At 43.0% G+C, this 17,370-nt stretch overlaps 1 protein-coding gene across 2 annotated transcripts in view; it reads right to left on the bottom strand.

Annotated features, from left to right (window-relative positions):
• ASH1L (ASH1 like histone lysine methyltransferase) overlaps positions 1–17,370 on the bottom strand; it is a 3,741,676-nt gene that overhangs the window by 1,445,686 nt on the left and 2,278,620 nt on the right. For both annotated transcript variants that reach the window (XM_044080164.1, XM_044080163.1), the window contains exon 17: positions 9,677–9,718. In XM_044080164.1, coding sequence (XP_043936099.1) covers positions 9,677–9,718 — 42 coding nt within the window. The remainder of the gene's footprint in view (positions 1–9,676; positions 9,719–17,370) is intronic.

Here is a 17,370-nt window from a genome sequence, read left to right as displayed (position 1 = left end):
AAGGGACTGGAAAGGACCAGTTCTTTGAAGGCCAATGCTTACTGAATCTGGAAGGCTGTACTTGTAGGAAATCTTTAACAGTTTGCATAGATTTAGCTTTTTCCTCCATCTTTTTGAAGACTTCCTCTGCTTTGTTGCCAAAAAGGCGGTCTTGGTTTAAGGGTGCATCCAGTAATTTAGCTTTAACATGATCTGGCAGGATTTGTTCCTTAAGCCAAGCATGCCTTCTAAGTACAGATCCAGTGACGGCAGCCCTGCAAGATGCTTCGAAAGCATGAAAACCACATTGCAAAGTATGTTCTCCAAGTTGTTCTGCAGAATGCATTAAATCTTGCAAGTCTTTGTGTTCAGTACATTCAGGAATCAACATAATTTTCTGTTTAAGTAGTCTCATAATATGCTGCTGATACTTTAGCATACAAAACTGGCAATTTAGAGCCCCAAGTGTAAACCTTCTTACCCCATCTGTCTAAGGCTCTAGAATCTCTATCAGAAGGGGTAGGGTTTTTGGCAGCAGTAGCCTTAATGCCTTTTGGTCCTTGGGAAATGGTCTCTGGATCTGCAGTAGGATTCTTAAAGAGGAACTTGTGAGAGTCAGGTACTCTGTAGTACCGGTCAGGTTTTTCTGGGAGCTGGAGGTAAAGTGTCTGGGGTAAGGCTAGATTCCAAGAAAACCATCTACAATAGCCAAAACAGGAGGAGTAGCTAGAGGCCTGTGTTGAGGCAAGAGTAAGAATTCCCCAAGTCTCTTTTTGGACTCAGAATAGTCCTGGCCTTCCCAGCGGAAATGCTCCCTACGGGTAGGCAAAGTTTCACCAAAAGAAAAATCTTCTGGAGGAGAAGTAGAGGGAATGGAATCCTCTGCATCAGAATCCTCATAAGTAGATAACGGCAAATCCTGGTAATCAGAAGTAGCAGAGATATCATATTCCTGATCAGAAGAATTAGAAAGAAAATCGGTTCTAGGTCTCTTAGAGGGGGGAGGCTGGCTTCCCCTAATTAAGGTAATAAGGTCTTCAGCCATTCTAAGCATTTGTTTTTGAGGCATATGAGCCTGAGTCATCGATTTGCTTGTCGGTTTTCTAGGCGTAGTGAGACTTTTAGGCCTGAGGAATTCGGTATTTCTAGTTGAAAACGATGCTGTCGGTTTAATATGAAAGTCTGTAGGTCTGAATACACTCTCAGAAGCCAGTGCCTGCACAGCGGCTCCGTAACCATCCAAGATAGAGACATACGCAGGTTCCATAGTCGAAGAAGCATCTCGCGGCATACCGGACTCCAAATGGGTCTCAGCAGAGGCCTGCGAATCTGTAGCAGCGGGTATCATGGGAAGAAAAAGCGCCTCAATGAGTACTGGTAGACTGGTGACTAGCTTAACGGAAGCGTCATTGGCAATTATGAACCTATGCGGTCTATCTCTGTCTTTATCCTTACGTTTTTTCGGAAGATCGGTAGTCGGATGGCTTAACGAAGCTATTTCAGAGTATGGAGATCAAGAACGAAAGTATTTAGCTACAAAAATAAACCGACAATGAACAGTTCAGGCGTTGAAGAAGACACAAAACTGACAGTGAGGGAACATCGTGGTCTGGGCCTTAACAGGTGACACAGTAAAAATGAAAATCTTTATGAGGTATTTGCTTTCCACACGCAAGACAATTATTAATTTTTTCTGGCATTGGTTTGAGCAAGAAAAGTACAGTTTTGTACCTACCATAAATGTAGATGTTCGAGTGCTAATACAGCTGCAGTCATAACAGATGGGTTCTCCTGCCGTCAGGCGGGTCCTCGGTCGGCCGAATTCCAAAGTCTAGGTCCGGCGTCGGTTGTCGTCGCTTCTTCCCTGAAGTCAGTGCGACAGGGGTATAAAGGAACCAGCCAACGCCATTTTCTTCAGTTTTTCTTGCCCCAGATGTCAGGTGCCCCCAGAAGGAAGGCAATACATAAATTTGTGTAATCATGCAGTGCAACATAATCAAAATACAGTAGTTGCAAGCAAATACATCATAAATGAATACCCCAATCAAGTTGTATGAGGATGTGTTAGCCTATAGGCCTGTCCCAAGAAGGGAAGGAGGGAGGGAGGGAAACCTGGACTGCAGCTGTATTAGCACTCGAACATCTACATTTATGGTAGGTACAAAACTGTACTATGTTCATCGTGCATACAGCTGCAGTCATAACAGATGGGTAGAATCCCAAAGCTAAGAAAGAGGTGGTAGGCACCAGGTGGAATTAGGAGGAGCCAAAATGACCTGCAAGACTGCAGTGGCAAAGCCTGCTCTAGATTTTGAGTATAATGGTAGGTTGTAGTGCTTGAAGAAGGTAGCACAGAACTCCAAGTGGCTGCTTCCAAAATATCCTTGGTAGGGACTCCTCTGAGGAATGCTGCAGAGGTGGCTGTGGCCCAGGTGGAATGAGTCCTAATGCCTGTAGGAACAGTTTTGCCATGAAAGGAATAGCAAAAGCGTATGCAGTGGGCTATCCATTTTGAGATTGTCCGTTTGGAAATTGGCTTCCCTTGAGCTCCTACCGCATAGGCCACAAAGAGCTGTTCTGATTTTCTGAAAGGCTTTGTTCTGTCCAAATAATAAGGCAGTTGTCTGTGGATGTCCAAGGAATGTAGTAATCTCTCCCCTTTGTTTTGAGGATTAGGATAAAAAGTAGGTAAATGTATGGCCTGATTTAAAGCCACCCTGGATACCACTTTAGGCATAAAGGACGGGTTGGTTCGTAAGGAAACTCTGTCCTGATGGAAGATGATAAAAGGTTGGACGGCCATGAGAGCCTGTAGTTCTGAAACTCTACGAGCTGAGGTGATAGCCAGAAGGAAAGCTGTTTTCCAGGACAAATACTGCAAATCTGATGAGGCAGCTGGCTCAAAGGGAGGCAAGGTCAGTTTTTCCAGTATGAAATTAAGATCCCAAGCAGGTATTGGTTGTTTTCTTGGAGGCCTTAAATTCTTAGCCCCTCTGAGGAACTGCCTTAGGAGAGGGTGAGAGAATAAAGGTGGAACAGTGTTGTATTCTGCAGAAATGGCTGATGCATGGATTTTGATGGAGGAGAAAGTCAGTCCACTGCTTAGCAGTTCAGCCAAATATTGTAGTATTTGAGGTAAATTCAGTTTTCCAGGATCCTGGCCATTTTTCTCATTCCAGACACAAAAACGTTTCCATTTTGTGGAGTAAGCTTTTCTAGTTGATGGCCTTCTGGCCTCCAAAATGACATCCTGCACCTCCTTGGAGAGTAGGGCCTGTTGTGATGCTAAGGAATCTTCCATGTGGCTAGATTGAGTGTTTTTAGCTGGCTGTGAAGAGTTTTGAAACTGTGCTGAGTCAGAAGAAGAGGCATTAGAGGCAGGGTCCATGGTGGGGAATGCGTCAGGCTCCTCAGGAGTGGGTACCAGTGTTGCCTTGGCCAGTCCGGAGCAATGAGGATCATCTTTGGTCTGTCTGCTTTGGGCTTAAATAGAACTTTGGGCAACAGAGGAAGAGGAGGAAAGGCATAAACTGTCATTGATGTCCAACTGAAGGAAAAAGCGTCCACTCTCCAGACCTTTGGATGGAAGATCCTTGAGCAGAATTTTGAAAATTGATGATTCTTGTGGGAGGCAGAGAGATCTATGTCTGGCCTTCCCCATTCTTGTATTATTTCTGTAAAAACCTTTGGATGCAATTTCCATTCATGTGGATCTGTCATATTCCTGCTTAGGTTGTCTGCCAGTGTGTTTTCCTTGCCTGGCAAGTACTGTGCTTGTAGTTCCATCTGTAAGTCCACAGCCATGTTCCAAAGTGACATGGCCAGTCTGCATAGGGGATAAGAATGTGTTCCTCCCTGTTTGTTTATGTACCACATAACTGTGGTGTTGTCCGTTCTTATCAATAGTTGACCTGGTTGTAGAAGGTCCTTGAAAGCTATAATAACATTTATTACTGCTAGCATTTCTTTTTGATTGATATGAAGGTGCTTTTCTTTTTGGGACCATTTGCCCTGAATGCACCGGTCTGTCATGTGCGCCCCAAGTAGTCCGAGGCGTCTGTTGTGATGACTTGGTTTGCTTGAGGCTTGCTGAATGGAAGACCTGTGTTTGTTTGACATGCTTCAGCCCACCACAGAAATTCCTTTTGCAGACATGGAATTAGTGGTATTATTGTTTCCAAACTGTGGCTGTGTTGAGACCATATGTTTTTCAGGTACCATTGTAGTTTTCTCATATGCAGCTTTGCACATGGGATTAGTAAGATGCAAGATGCCATGAATCCCAGAGCCTGCAGGATTTTCCTTGCAGTCAGCCTGATGCAATTTGCCAGTGTTCTGAAGTATTGAATTAGTTGCCCCTGCTTCTCTGGCGTGAGGTAGGCCATCTGTGTGTTTGTGTCCAAATTGGCACCCAGGAAAATGATCTTCCGAGAGGGTATTAGCCTTGATTTCTCTTTGTTGACTGTGTATCCCAGAGAGTTTAATAACATTATTACATAAGCCAGATGTTTCAGAAGAATGTGCTTGCTGTCCGCTTGGATCAGGCAGTCGTCCAAATAAGGGTACATTTGTATCCCTTGAAGTCTGCAGTAGGCAATTACTGATGCCAGGCATTTCGTGAATACTCTGGGTGCAGTAGATAAGCCAAAGGGCAATGCAGAGAATTGATAATGGGTTGAACCTGCAAGAAATCTGAGGTACCTTCTGCAATTTTGTCTGATTGGGACATGCAGGTATGCCTCCTTGAGGTCCAATGTTACCAGCCAAGACTCCTTGCCCAGCATGGGAAGAAGTTGCTGTAGAGTGAGCATCTTGAATTTTGGTACGAGTAGAAATGTGTTTAGGATGGCTAGATCCAAAATAGGTCTCCAATCTTTTCCCTTCCTTGGCACCAGAAATAGCCTGGAATAAAAACCTTGACCTTGTTCGTGCGTAGGTACCTCTTGAATAGCTTTCATGTTTATGAGAGCTGTAATTTGCCTTTGTGCCTCTGCCCTTTGATTGTGTGGCAGGTTTGGCATGCCTCTCATTTTTGGAAGGGTATGAAAATGGAATTTGCAGCCTCTGTTTATAATGTCCAGGATCCATTTGTCCTTTGTGACAACATGCCAATTTTTTGAAAATGATGCCAGCTTTCCTCCTAAGGGGGCTGCCATTTGAGACCTGGTTGGCATGCAAAGGGGAAAGTCATTGGGTTTGCTTTCTGAAAGATTGCGAGTTGTCCTCACCACCTCTTTGTGTAGGAGCTTGCCATTGTCTGCCTCTATACGATCCTTGTGATTGTCCTCTGCCCCTCGGGCGCCTGTATCTGCCTCTTTGGGGTCTATCTGTGGCAGGAAAGGACCAGTTTTTGGAAGGCCAATTTCTACTAAAACATGGGGGTTGAACCTGCAGAAATTCTTTCACAGTTTGCATTGATTTAGCCTTTTCCTCCATTTTCCATAATACTTCCTCAGCATTAGCACCAAATAGTACATCCTTTTGAAGAGGGGCGTCTAGTAATTTGGCTTTGACATGATCAGGCAAGGCTTGTTCCTTGAGCCAGGCATGCTTACGTATGACTGAGCCTGTAAAAGCAGCTCTACATGAGGCCTCTAGAGCATCAAAACCACATTGTAAGGTATGCTTACCCACTTGTTCTGCACTATGCATCAAATCCTGCAACTCCTTCAAGTCTGGTTGTTCAGGTTGTGACATTTTACTTTTCAATTGTGATAACAAAAACTGTTGGTATTTTAGCATATGAAACTGACAGTTTAAGGCCCTCATGGACAAGGTAGCCGAGGTATATACCTTTTTTCCCCGCCTTTCTAAGGATCTGGAATCTCTCTCGGAAGGAAATGGATTTTTGGCAATGGAGGCCTTAACTCCCTTGGGCCCCTGTGAGATGGCTTCTAGGTCAGCAGCATGGCTTTTGTATAGAAATTGGTGTGAGTCAGGAACCCTGTAGTACCTGTCAGGCTTAACTGGAGCTGGAGGTAGAGAGTCCGGGTTAAGGCAGGCCTCCGAGTAAACATCATCTAGGATGTCCAAGACAGGAGGTATAGCCAGAGGCCTGTGCTGGGGTAACAAAATAAATTTCCTGAGCCTTTTCTTGGAATCTGAATAATCCTGGCCTTCCCAGTGGAAGTGTTCCCTTAAGGTATGCAAAGTTTCCCCAAATGAGTAATCCTCGGGGGCGCCGGCGGATACAGAAGGAATAGACTCCTCCGCATCAGAGTCTTCAAAAGGGGAGTAAGACTGTTCCTGATCATCAGAGTGTTCTGAAATAATGGAGCCCTGATCAGAGGAGGGGGAATCTTCCTCCACTCTGGGCCTTTTGTCCAGAGGGGGCTGAGAACCTCTGATTAGAGTAATTAAATCCTCGGCCATTTTAAGCATCTGTTTCTTAGGCATGGGGCCTGGAGATGGGCCCTGTGTAGCTGATCTCTTAGAGTGCATGGTTGCTTTAGACTTGGTGAAAGCCTTGATGGAGAAAGAAGAGGAAGGTCTGAAGACACCTTGAGTGGAGGTGGACCTGTCCACATTCTGTGTTTCAACGCCCAGAGTGGCTTCGGTATCTGTAGTCGGGGTGTGGGCCAAGAAGCCTGCGACTTCGGGCAAAGGAGACACCACCAAAGATGTGTCGTCGGTAATCAAGGGCTGCGTAGGCGCCTCGCTGAGAACCGGACCACGTGTAGTCGGCTTTGGAGTGGTGTCGGTAGAGGCCGCGGACCTCGAGTGTCGGTCCTTGTCTTTGTGTTTTTTAGACAAAACCAGAGTCAGAGTACCCGACGACATAGTATAGTTAAATGCTTTCCCAAAATAATGCTGGGCGAACTCCGCCCGACGCTTAATAGTGCGTTTGTCGAATGTAGCACAAAAGCGACAGACCGAGACGTCGTGGTCTGGGCCTAAACAAGGAATACAGAGGGAATGGAAATCCTTATGCGGTATTTGCTTCCCACAAGAAATACAATTATTAACTTTGTCTGACATCGGTCTGAGGCAAGAAAAGTTTCCCCAATGGGGTATTTAGCTTTTAAGAAGACTTCAGTTTCCAAATTTTCGTAATCTCAGGAGCTGGCCGACCGGCACTTGCGAACTGCTTCTGCTTCGGGCACCGCGCGGCAAGAAAGACTGAAGAAAATGGCGTCGGCTGGTTCCTTTATACCCCTGTCGCACTGACGTCAGGGAAGAAGCGACAACAACCGACGCCATACCTAGACTTTGGAATTCGGCCGACCGAGGACCAGCCTGACGGCAGGAGAACCCATCTGTTATGACTGCAGCTGTATGCACGATGAACATCATGGATCCCCAACGGGGTACTTATCTTTTTTGAAAACTTCGGGTCTGAAACTCGAAAATGAAAATTTCAGTTGTCGGCCGACCGGCACTTGCGAACTGCTTCTGCTTCGAGCACTGCACGACAAGAAAGACTGATGTAATGGCGTCGGCTGCATGTTTTATACCCCTGATGACATGACATCATGGAAGAAGCGACAGCATCCAACGCAGAAATCCGAAGACTCTGGTATTCAGGCCGGCTGAGGGCTACCTGCAGGCAGATAACCCAAATGGGATGACTGCAACAGTGAAACACGAAGATCATCAGAAATAGCAGACTGGAAAAGAGTAACATGTACAGCATATAAGACAGTATTAGATTTGAGAAAACAATACAGTGAGTAAAGATAAAAACAGCATGGGATGAACGAGTGAAGAAGATACTACAGAGGATCACTGGGGGAAGATATTTCTTAATCCTAGAGATGTTTTTGTTGAGTTGATGCAAAATACCACGTATAAAGGAGGTGATAGTGTTCCTAACGTTAGTGTTGACAGTGGCTAAGAAAGCTATAGCTAGAAAATTTAAAAACAGATACAAGCCATTAATAACAGAGTTTGAAAAGGTGGTTACCATCGCTAAAAATGGAACTGAAAACTGTTACGAGGTTAAAAAGAGAACTCCAGGGGGAAAAAAATTGGCTGTATATGATTCCGTAATGGAAACTGATCTTGAAGAAAACACTAACATGGAACAAACATCCTATTTACAAAGCAGACTGCAATACAAGGTATGAGGTCACTGGTCTTATTGTCAGGATATGTGATATTGTGAAAATAAACTAATATGGTCATTAGTTAATTCATTGTCTTAAATTATGTCAAATAGTTAAGTTGTGTATTTGTTCTTGTTTAAGGAGCAATGTTACATCAGACATGAGATTAAAATCAATAGAAAAGTTGAATATGAAATTTGGATTTACATGCTTAACAATGGCAAGTTAATGAAAGTTGAATGTAAGCACATACTGACATCAGGCTAGTTTACTAGTACCCTGTAAACAAATATCTATAAAATGAATGCATCAGCAATCAGTGCCAAAATAACAAGTACATCATAACTGAGGATTGCACAGAATATAAAATTTAAATATGGTGATACAGTACTTATATTACTTAAGCTAATAAAACAGTTCAGTCATGCATATCTATTTAAACTAGAGGTCCATTTTGGTTAGACTGGAGTATGACCTTTACTTATTGTGGATTTCAAATGATTCCATGCTACACTAATAACTTCTTTCAGGGTGGTTTTAACAGAGCTCCAGCTTGCTCACCTAATGCATAGTGCATATCCTGTCTGTTTTGCAAAAAAAAAAAAAAAAAAAAAAAACCTCATGAGCCAGCAAGTCAGACAGTTGAGCCTTTTGTACTTTCCTTGAGAGGGGAAAAACGTTTCTTTGCTTTAAACTTAGCAAGTTAATTGCTACAAACTTTAAATGCCTTGTTACATTTTAATTACCACCTATACTGCACCGAAGTGCTTCAGCCCTGATTGCTAATACATGATCAGTATTCAATTTTGAATGCAAGCAGTGCACTACCTCCCGATCGAACATCTCGACTGTGTCCCTGACATCTTGCACACAGTGCGTTTGTCCCCTCGACCCTCTGAAGAGTTGAAAGAAATTAAAGATTCATCTCTTCCAATTACCCACCCCCCCAAAAAAAAATACAACATGCTAAAAAGTAGGCAGGCTGCTAGCTTCTCCACAGTGGATTTCATAAGCTTGAAAATAACCTTGAAGTATAAAAATCTGATGATCAGTTTCCCAATGGGGAATTCTACATTCTTCCAAGTCTGCAATGGTGGAAGATTCTTATACAGACAGAGAGAATCCCCAAACTTCCACGACTTACAATGCAACTTCTGCAACCCAATGACCTCCAGAAGGACTCAGATGTGGAACTCCATCAAATTTGTTCCCATTACACTTGCAACCTAGCTACTCGCAATAAATCAGTAATAACAACTGCAAAGGGATAGGCAAGGACTCAATATGTTTTAGGGTCTGCCTGAACAAAATTTATAAGACCATGACGCAATAAACAACCTAGAGGCTCAGAACAATCACAGTATAATTAAAAACGAAAAGGCATATTAGATGACAATATATGTGAAGTTTTAAGTAATGGAAACATTTCTGCTACTTTAAGACGACATATGTTTGTTAGGGCCCAAACAATTTTACCAACGTAATGACAAAGCACTGTATATGCATTTGGAAAAAGCTATACTTCAGTTCATATTTTAGTGGTTGATAAAAATTATCTACTAACATATCTCTTAAGCATAGCAGTAAATATTTAAGGACTTGATGAAAGATAACTGAAGTATATGGGAAAATTGAGTAACATAAAAAAGTACCTTGTTCATGAGTTGGGATCCCCAAGAGACTGTGCTGAAAATCTGTGAAAATAAAAATGAAATTATAATCAAACATTCCAAGGAAAAAATACAGCAATCGTACTGACTACAAAACATAGCATAAAAATCAAATCATTTTGAGAATCCACAACCTTGACAAGACACAGGAGTTACAATTAAAATAAGCTGAAACAAATAAACTCATAATGCAACTCACTATGAAATTGAGGAACAAAACAGTTTTTAAAACACTGTCCAGTACTTTCAAGCATTTCTAGGCAATGCCCAGCTTAACACACATCAAATGCAATGCAATTTCATATAAACAACAGACTCTTAATGATTCTAAGTGTTATAATCCCTTGATCCAGAAGGCAATAAATTATTACAGGCATGAAATCCACAGGACAGCCAAAGAGCTACAGAAGTTACCAGTGCCAACATAGCAACTGGCTCTTTGGTTCAGTTCTTGGGTAGGGTGCCTTCTGTACAGTCTGCATATTCATCTCAATTTTTGATGGGATGTTTCTTTCTACATCTCAAGGGTGTGCCATAGGTGTGTATGCTTGCCAAGTGACAGTGCATGTATGGGCCGCTTGTGAGGGGTTGGTGCACACTTCATGAGTTGTTTTAATGCAATGCAGAAATTGTGCACTGGAAAAGGCTTTGACTCTCCTGCAAGTCAGTGCTGCACTGAGTGGGTAATCTGCAAATGAATGGAAGAAAAACACCTCAGTTAAAATAAGTATTTTACTTTTAAATACATGAGGCTAAAAGCTAATGATGCCTTGTAATTTACCTGATATAAGTACTTGAAAGCTTTCTGAACACTAAGATTTTAGACCCTGTTTCACCGATAATGAAGTGGCATTAAGATGTTCAGGCTAGGAATGGTAAATATCTATGTAAGATCTATGACAAAGACCATCCAAGATGGACACTTGGTTAACTTCATGCCATCCACTAATCATGACTGGGCAAACATGTCCATTCTAATTCACAGTATGACAACATACCAGATATATGACACAAATGATTGCTACCATACCTTGTGCATGTCAGTATGCCCCGCAGGCATTAATGAGCAGTTTCCTACAAATCAAGACATGATGATCAAAATTTTCAGTTGGACTGTTAACAAGTAATGACCAATAAGATACTGACTGAAGAACCAAAAAATACTAATTGACCTGCCAAGAACTCCAACACTGAAACCAAGAGGAGACAGATGTATAAACAAAGACAGAAAAGAGGGAAGGTGTACGTGAGCCATCAGGGAGATTCCTTCTGAAGACCATCCAATATGGTAAGAACATATTTAAATAAGGACTCTTCCTTGAAAAATCCTTGTTTAGACTAAAACCCAGGCAGCTACCACTAGGAATGGAGAGTGATGAGTGCACAGGCTGACAGCTCTGATATGACAGTCTTGGAATACAGACTTCCCAAATATCGCCTGATCCCTGACACATGACTGAGACAATAACACTTGTGAAGATGTGTAAAGATGAGTTACCTGTGGCACACACTGGAGCGGAGAATACTTGAAGCAAACAATGGAAGCAGCTACTCCTCAAGTAGAGTAAACTCTGAATGCAGCATATATCAGTGGGTGGACAGCTGCCTAATACCAAAATAAAATGCAAATGGCAATCCACTGGAAACAGTTTCCCTAGTAGTTACAAAATATTAGAGATAACAAGTCTACCTTCTTAAACTCATGCAACTGCTTTACGTAAGAGAGAAGAAAAGGGTACACACCCAGACACAGAAGAGCCCTTTCTCTTTTCTAGTTCCTACTGCCAAAAAGAATACTAGGAGAGCAATGAACTGATTCACCAAAGCATTTAAAAATACCTTTTGAAAAAAAATTGAATCCATCCTGAAGACCAGATCAATATGAAGGACCAGAGTAATTCTCTACACTTAATGTCTTTAAGTTCAAGCACCTGAAAGGCAGACGTGATAACCACCAAAAAGGAAAGGACATTTCCAATTCAGATTTCAATACCACTGGGCTCAAAGGAAAGACCACACTAGATCTCCGTTTCATCCAGAGTAGATCTAAAGAGTGGAGCTAAGTGCAGAGGTGGTGATCATCACAAGAAATGCTTTCCAAATTACAAACTTTAACATTGATAACCTCAAAGCCTAAGACAGTGGATGAGCAAAGCTACCAACTATGTATTTTAAGTCCTATTACAGGAAGAAGGTTTCTTCAAAGGAGAATGATGACAGCACCTGTTCAATGAACTGTGTGGCCAACTGGTGCTGAGCCACAATCCTGCCCTCCATAAAGTTATAATGAGTAGTAATTGCAGGTTTATGCATCCTGACCATGGAAAATGGTTAGCCAAAACAACAGGTATCCAAGATGCATCAAAAGGGTACCTCAGAAGATGACACCACCAGGCAGTGTAGGGTCCCTAGCCATCCAAATTGACAATACAGCATAAGGCTGCCTAATATAAGGCATCCTAATAGCCTCTATCAACTCTCAAATCATGGGCTTTAAAGTTTTCAGAATCAGAAGTATAAATCAGGAGCCAGGCATTGATATGAAGCCAGTATTTATCTTCAATAGCATGAAGGGCCATGGCTAGCAACATACTACATTGGTAGGGACTATGCAGTCATAACCACTCTTCTGTAAACACCTGAGAACAATAAAATTGACATTTGACCTTTTACTGATCTTTGTAATGAGAAAAAGACTCACTAGGAATGGTGAAAATCTATGCAAGAAATATCTCTGCCACAGATGATGATTTGTCCAACTCAACCTCTACATATGCAGTGAATCCATGACAAGAGGAGAAATTAACTGCATTATAATATGCGCCAAACATGGGAATCCTGAGTATCCAAGTTTTTGAAAAAAATGGAAAAGAAAAGGCCTATAATTCCACAGCTCCATCAGAAGCATTCAAGTATGATTGTGTCCACTTCCGTGTTCACTTCTCCAAGCCCTGCTAAGAACAGTACCTCTTCCTTTACAATTCACTCCCAGACAAGCATGTGCCTCCTTAACTGACATATTGTAACAAAGGACTAGCTATATAAACAAATAAACAGAAACATCAGAATCAGATGACTCTCCAAAGTGCTCAGGGCTACATGCACTGCCCTGAGCTCCAAATGCTCATCTGCGGGCCACCATTCAATAGCAATACATTCCCAGCACTCTCTGGGAACCTAAGTAAGTTCCTCATCCTGAAAAAGCAACAATCATTAACAGCTACAACGGTTTTGGGTGCAGGATGGAAAAAAAAACAAGTAGGTTGGTCAGGATTAACCATCACTCTAGCAGCTGACACAAAGAGCTTAAAGACAAAGGAAAACAGCAGTAGTGGCCCAGAAACCACTTAGACCTGACAGTTTACTGCAACACCTACATTTCTGTGTGTGCAAAACGCTCCAAAAACATAGAGGCTTCCACAGAGACCAAAAGGTGAAGCAGTGTACAAGCCTAGCCAATGCACTGCATCTTCACCAAATATGCCAAGGCACTGAACTTTGACCTTCTGGGCTCTCTTCGACGGAAAGAACTGGCCAGCTTTGACCTGATAAATTAAATCCCCTGAGAACTCAAAAGGAAGAACCAACTCTAATATATGGTTAGCCCAGGGACTTCTTCCAAGCAACTATCCAGAAAAGAGCCATCTCCAGGAGACCCTGGATGAAGCTACAAGAAAGCCAGTCATTCAGGACACAAACACAAGGAGATCCTTCTATTACAAAGCTTACATCACATGGCAAAACCTCAAAGAAGAGTAAGGGCAGAAGACAAACACTTTCTCCATGAACTGATGCCTAATGACTCATCTTTGTGACCATTTCTGCAAATGTGGATGTGCCAAAAGTTAATGATTAATTGAAAGAAATTCCTTTAAATGGAGAACCCCATGAATACACACTGCTGAAAACCATTTCAGAGAATCACAAACCAAGCTTTTTCTGTCAGGGAGGAAGCAACCCCTCCCCCCCATTCACCAAACTTGTTGGAGTAGGTCCTCGCACCCAGTGACACAAAATTCTTGTTCATGCAATAGTACAGAAATGGAAAAGTCAACATAGAGTACTTTGCAGAAATAATCTTTGATTACTCATCTGGCTTCCAGTGGTACAGGCTGGTTGAAGTCAATGAAATTAAGAATGAGATCAAAGCGACTGCTACAGTAGCACAGAGGGATAAAGTTCTGACCACAGACCAGGCAAGCCAGGTTTGATTAGTGGCTCAGGCATTTGAAAGACCAGCAGGGACGGATGGTGGTGTGCCTGTACTGGGGTAGAAAGAGGTTATGTGGGCAAAAAGACCCTGAAGAGTAGTGACCCTGAAGGCACTCGCACCTCAGAGTCCACTGCTACAGGCTGGAACTTGTATGGGGAGGGTGTAGTCTAAGAGGGGACAGGTTGGAATAAGGCAGAGTTTCAGTGGAGGTGGAGTGAGATGACGCATGGTCTCACTTTTGCCCCACAAAGCAAAACTACATAAGGATAGGCATTAAACTGAAAAAAACTTTGGTAGATGGAGGACAGCACTGTTCCTACAGGAAATGCTTAAGATACACATCGGCCTCATTTGAAATCGGTGTTAGTCTGGTGGTATTAGAGGACCAGTAGACCTGGCAATGGAAGTGAACTATTAAACATGGCTGCCAGAATCTGGCACTGGAAGTGTACCACTGAAGATGGCTATCAGAATGAAGCAGGGGAGATAGCATCCCCCTTAAATAAAAGAAGGACATGAAAGCAGTCCATCATTTGGGGACAAAGAATACTAGGACAGCCTCCAGAGATCCTCCTTACAGTAAAGTCTGGACTGCACCAACAGAGAAATGCCAGTGCCATTGCAATGGCATTGCCTCACCAGTGCAATGCCAGTGCAGCACCTTCTAGGGTGAGACCAGTTAGGTCCACAATGTGGCCAACAGTGACAACATCTATATCCCCACTGGTCCTCAGCTATGAAGTCAGGCCAAACAGGGACAACTGTTCTCCCACAGGCAGCTCCAGACCACAGTCAGGACTGGCAGTGGGGTAGACAGTGGAATCACCATTTAGCTTTGCCAACAACAGATGGAACAAGATCGCGTGACATTTAAAGACCTCCTTCAGATGCCAGAGAGGACTCCTCATCTTTTGGGTATCCTTGCCTTGAACAGGAAAGAAAATGACTAGATGAGTATCACCAATGTCTACCACAGAAGAAAAGAGTCCTCCTCAGGAAGATGAGCAGTTTGTGAGCAAACTTTGAAAAGCCCCACCCAGAAGAAGGTGGTAGCCACATAACCCTGCAGGGTACTCTCTTAAGCTTATGGCCCAAGCTAAAGCATCAGCACACAAAGATATGGCAAAATAGAGTAGTCTACAACAGAAGCAGAAAACAGTCTTGTGAAGATCTTCCTTAAACCCAGAGTATCACAAAAGTCCACCAAAGACGTGACAGCCTGCCGCCTCCACAGATTCTAAAGCTTACACAGCTGCATTCCTAATCAAGTGGGACTAGAATTGGACAGGTAATAAAATGTAAAGGAACTTAAACAAAACGGTATAACAGTGTACATTATCTTGCCACAGCTGTCAAAAGCTCACAACTATTTGTTAGGAAACTGTCTGGCAAAATGTTGAGGTCTTTGTGATTGATCATGATCTGAAGAGATCACGTAAGACTCAGCACTAGGATGTTTGGTGAAGAGAGCTGCTCTGTCCATTTACATGAATGTTCAGAAAGGTTTTTAGAGGAAAGCAGTGCAGCAGGATTGCCTCCAGGCTACGTTGATGGCAGGCTGAATGACAGGCTCAAAAGAAAGGCTAGCCCAAGGCTCCCCATGCTGCAATCATAGAAAATCTATCAGGAACTTTGGGGAGGATGAATAAGGGTTCAAGGCTAGTTGACACAGTTCCCCATACGCCTAAGAAACTTCTTACACAGGGATTTTATGAAAAGTACAGTTGTGTACACTTACCATAAATGTAGATGTTCGATTGTATTCACTGTTGCAGTCATTATATATGGGTAATCTGCTGGCAGGTTGCCCTCAGTCGGCCTGATTAACAAAGTCTTGGGACCTGCGTCGGTTGCTGTCCTTTCTTCCATGACGTCAGGGGTATAAAACATGAAGCCAACACCATTACATCAGTTTTTCTTGCCCCAGATGTCAGGTGCCCCCCTAATGGGGAGCAAAATAAAATTAAAAACACAAAAATATATCTCCAACCAAAAGCAAATACACCAAAAAGGCTTTTAAGCATAGTAAAAGAAAGTAGAGAAAAACAGGGGGCTGGAGGGAGGGTAAACAGGACTGCAACAGTGAATACACTCTAACATCTACATTTATGGTAAGTGTACACAACTGTACTATGTTCTTCGAGTTTCACTGTTGCAGTCATTACATTTGGGTAGATTCCCAAAGCTATGGTTGGGAGGATGAATTTATACAGCATTAGGGCCAGCTATAAGGCCCTGCAAGAAAGCAGAGGCAAAGCCAGTTCTGGATTTAGAGAAAATTCGTAAATGATAATGCTTGGTGAAAGTATGACTTGAACTCCAGGTAGCAGCTTCTAGAATATCCCTGGTAGGAACACCTCTGAGAAAGGCTGCAGAAGTACATGCAGCCCTGGTGGAATGAGATTTGATCCCCTGGGGAACAGGTTTTCCATGGTGCTTATAGCAGAAATGAAGGCAATGGCTTATCCATTTAGAAATGGTCTGTTTTGAAATAGCTTTTCCCTCTGCCCCCGCAGCAAATGCTAACAGCAGTTGTTCAGATTTTCTTCGGGGTTTAGTCCTGTCCAAGTAGAATCTAAGTTGTCTGCGCACATCCAATGAATGCAGAATCCGTTCCCCTTTGTTCTGTGGATTGGGAAAGAAAGTTGGCAAATGAATGGTCTGATTAAGAGCCACACTGGATACCACCTTGGGCATGAAGGATGGATTGGTCCTGAGTGACACCCTGTCCACATGAAAGATGATGAAAGGCTCCACTGCCATAAGGGCCTGTAACTCGGATATCCTTTTAGCTGAAGTGATTGCTAGAAGGAAGGCTGTTTTCCAAGAAAGAAATTTTAAGTCTGCAGTAGCAGCTGGCTCGAAAGGATGTAGAGTGAGTTTCTCCAATACAAAGTTAGGTCCCAGGCAGGGGTTGGAGCTCTCCTGGCTGGTCTCAAATTTTTGGCCCCTCTGAGGTACAGCTTGAGCAGAGGATGAGCTGAAATGGCTGAGGAGAGGATTTTAATGGAGGAAAAAGACAGGCCGTTGTGAAGCATCTCAATTAAGTACTGCAAAATCTGAGGTAAATTGGGCGCTGCTGTGCTCATTCCTTGAGACTGATTCCAAGCATTGAATCTTTTCCATTTGTCAGCATAAGATTTTCTAGTACTAGGTCTTCTCGCCTCCAAGATGACATTCATCACAGGTTTGCTGAGGGATGCCAAGGGTGAATTTAAGTGATTAGCCAAGCTGCAAGGTTCAATGTTGGGAGTGGAGGGTGAAGAATTTGGTTCTCCTGCTGAGACAGTAAGGAAGGTGTCTGAGGCAGGTGCCATTGCGAAATTTGTGACACACTGTGCAGGAGTGGGTACCAGTGTTGGCGTGGCCAATCTGGAGCAATCAAAATAATTCTTGGTTTGTCCTGTTTGACTTTCAGCAGAACTTTGGAGAGCAGAGGAAGAAGGGGGAAAGGTGCAGAATG

The sequence above is a fragment of the Protopterus annectens genome, chromosome 8.part0 (assembly GCF_019279795.1).
Source record: "Protopterus annectens isolate FY-2018-M chromosome 8.part0, PAN1.0, whole genome shotgun sequence".
Classification (NCBI taxonomy): Eukaryota; Metazoa; Chordata; order Ceratodontiformes; family Protopteridae; genus Protopterus; species Protopterus annectens.
This window is presented reverse-complemented; position numbering and strand designations above follow the sequence as displayed.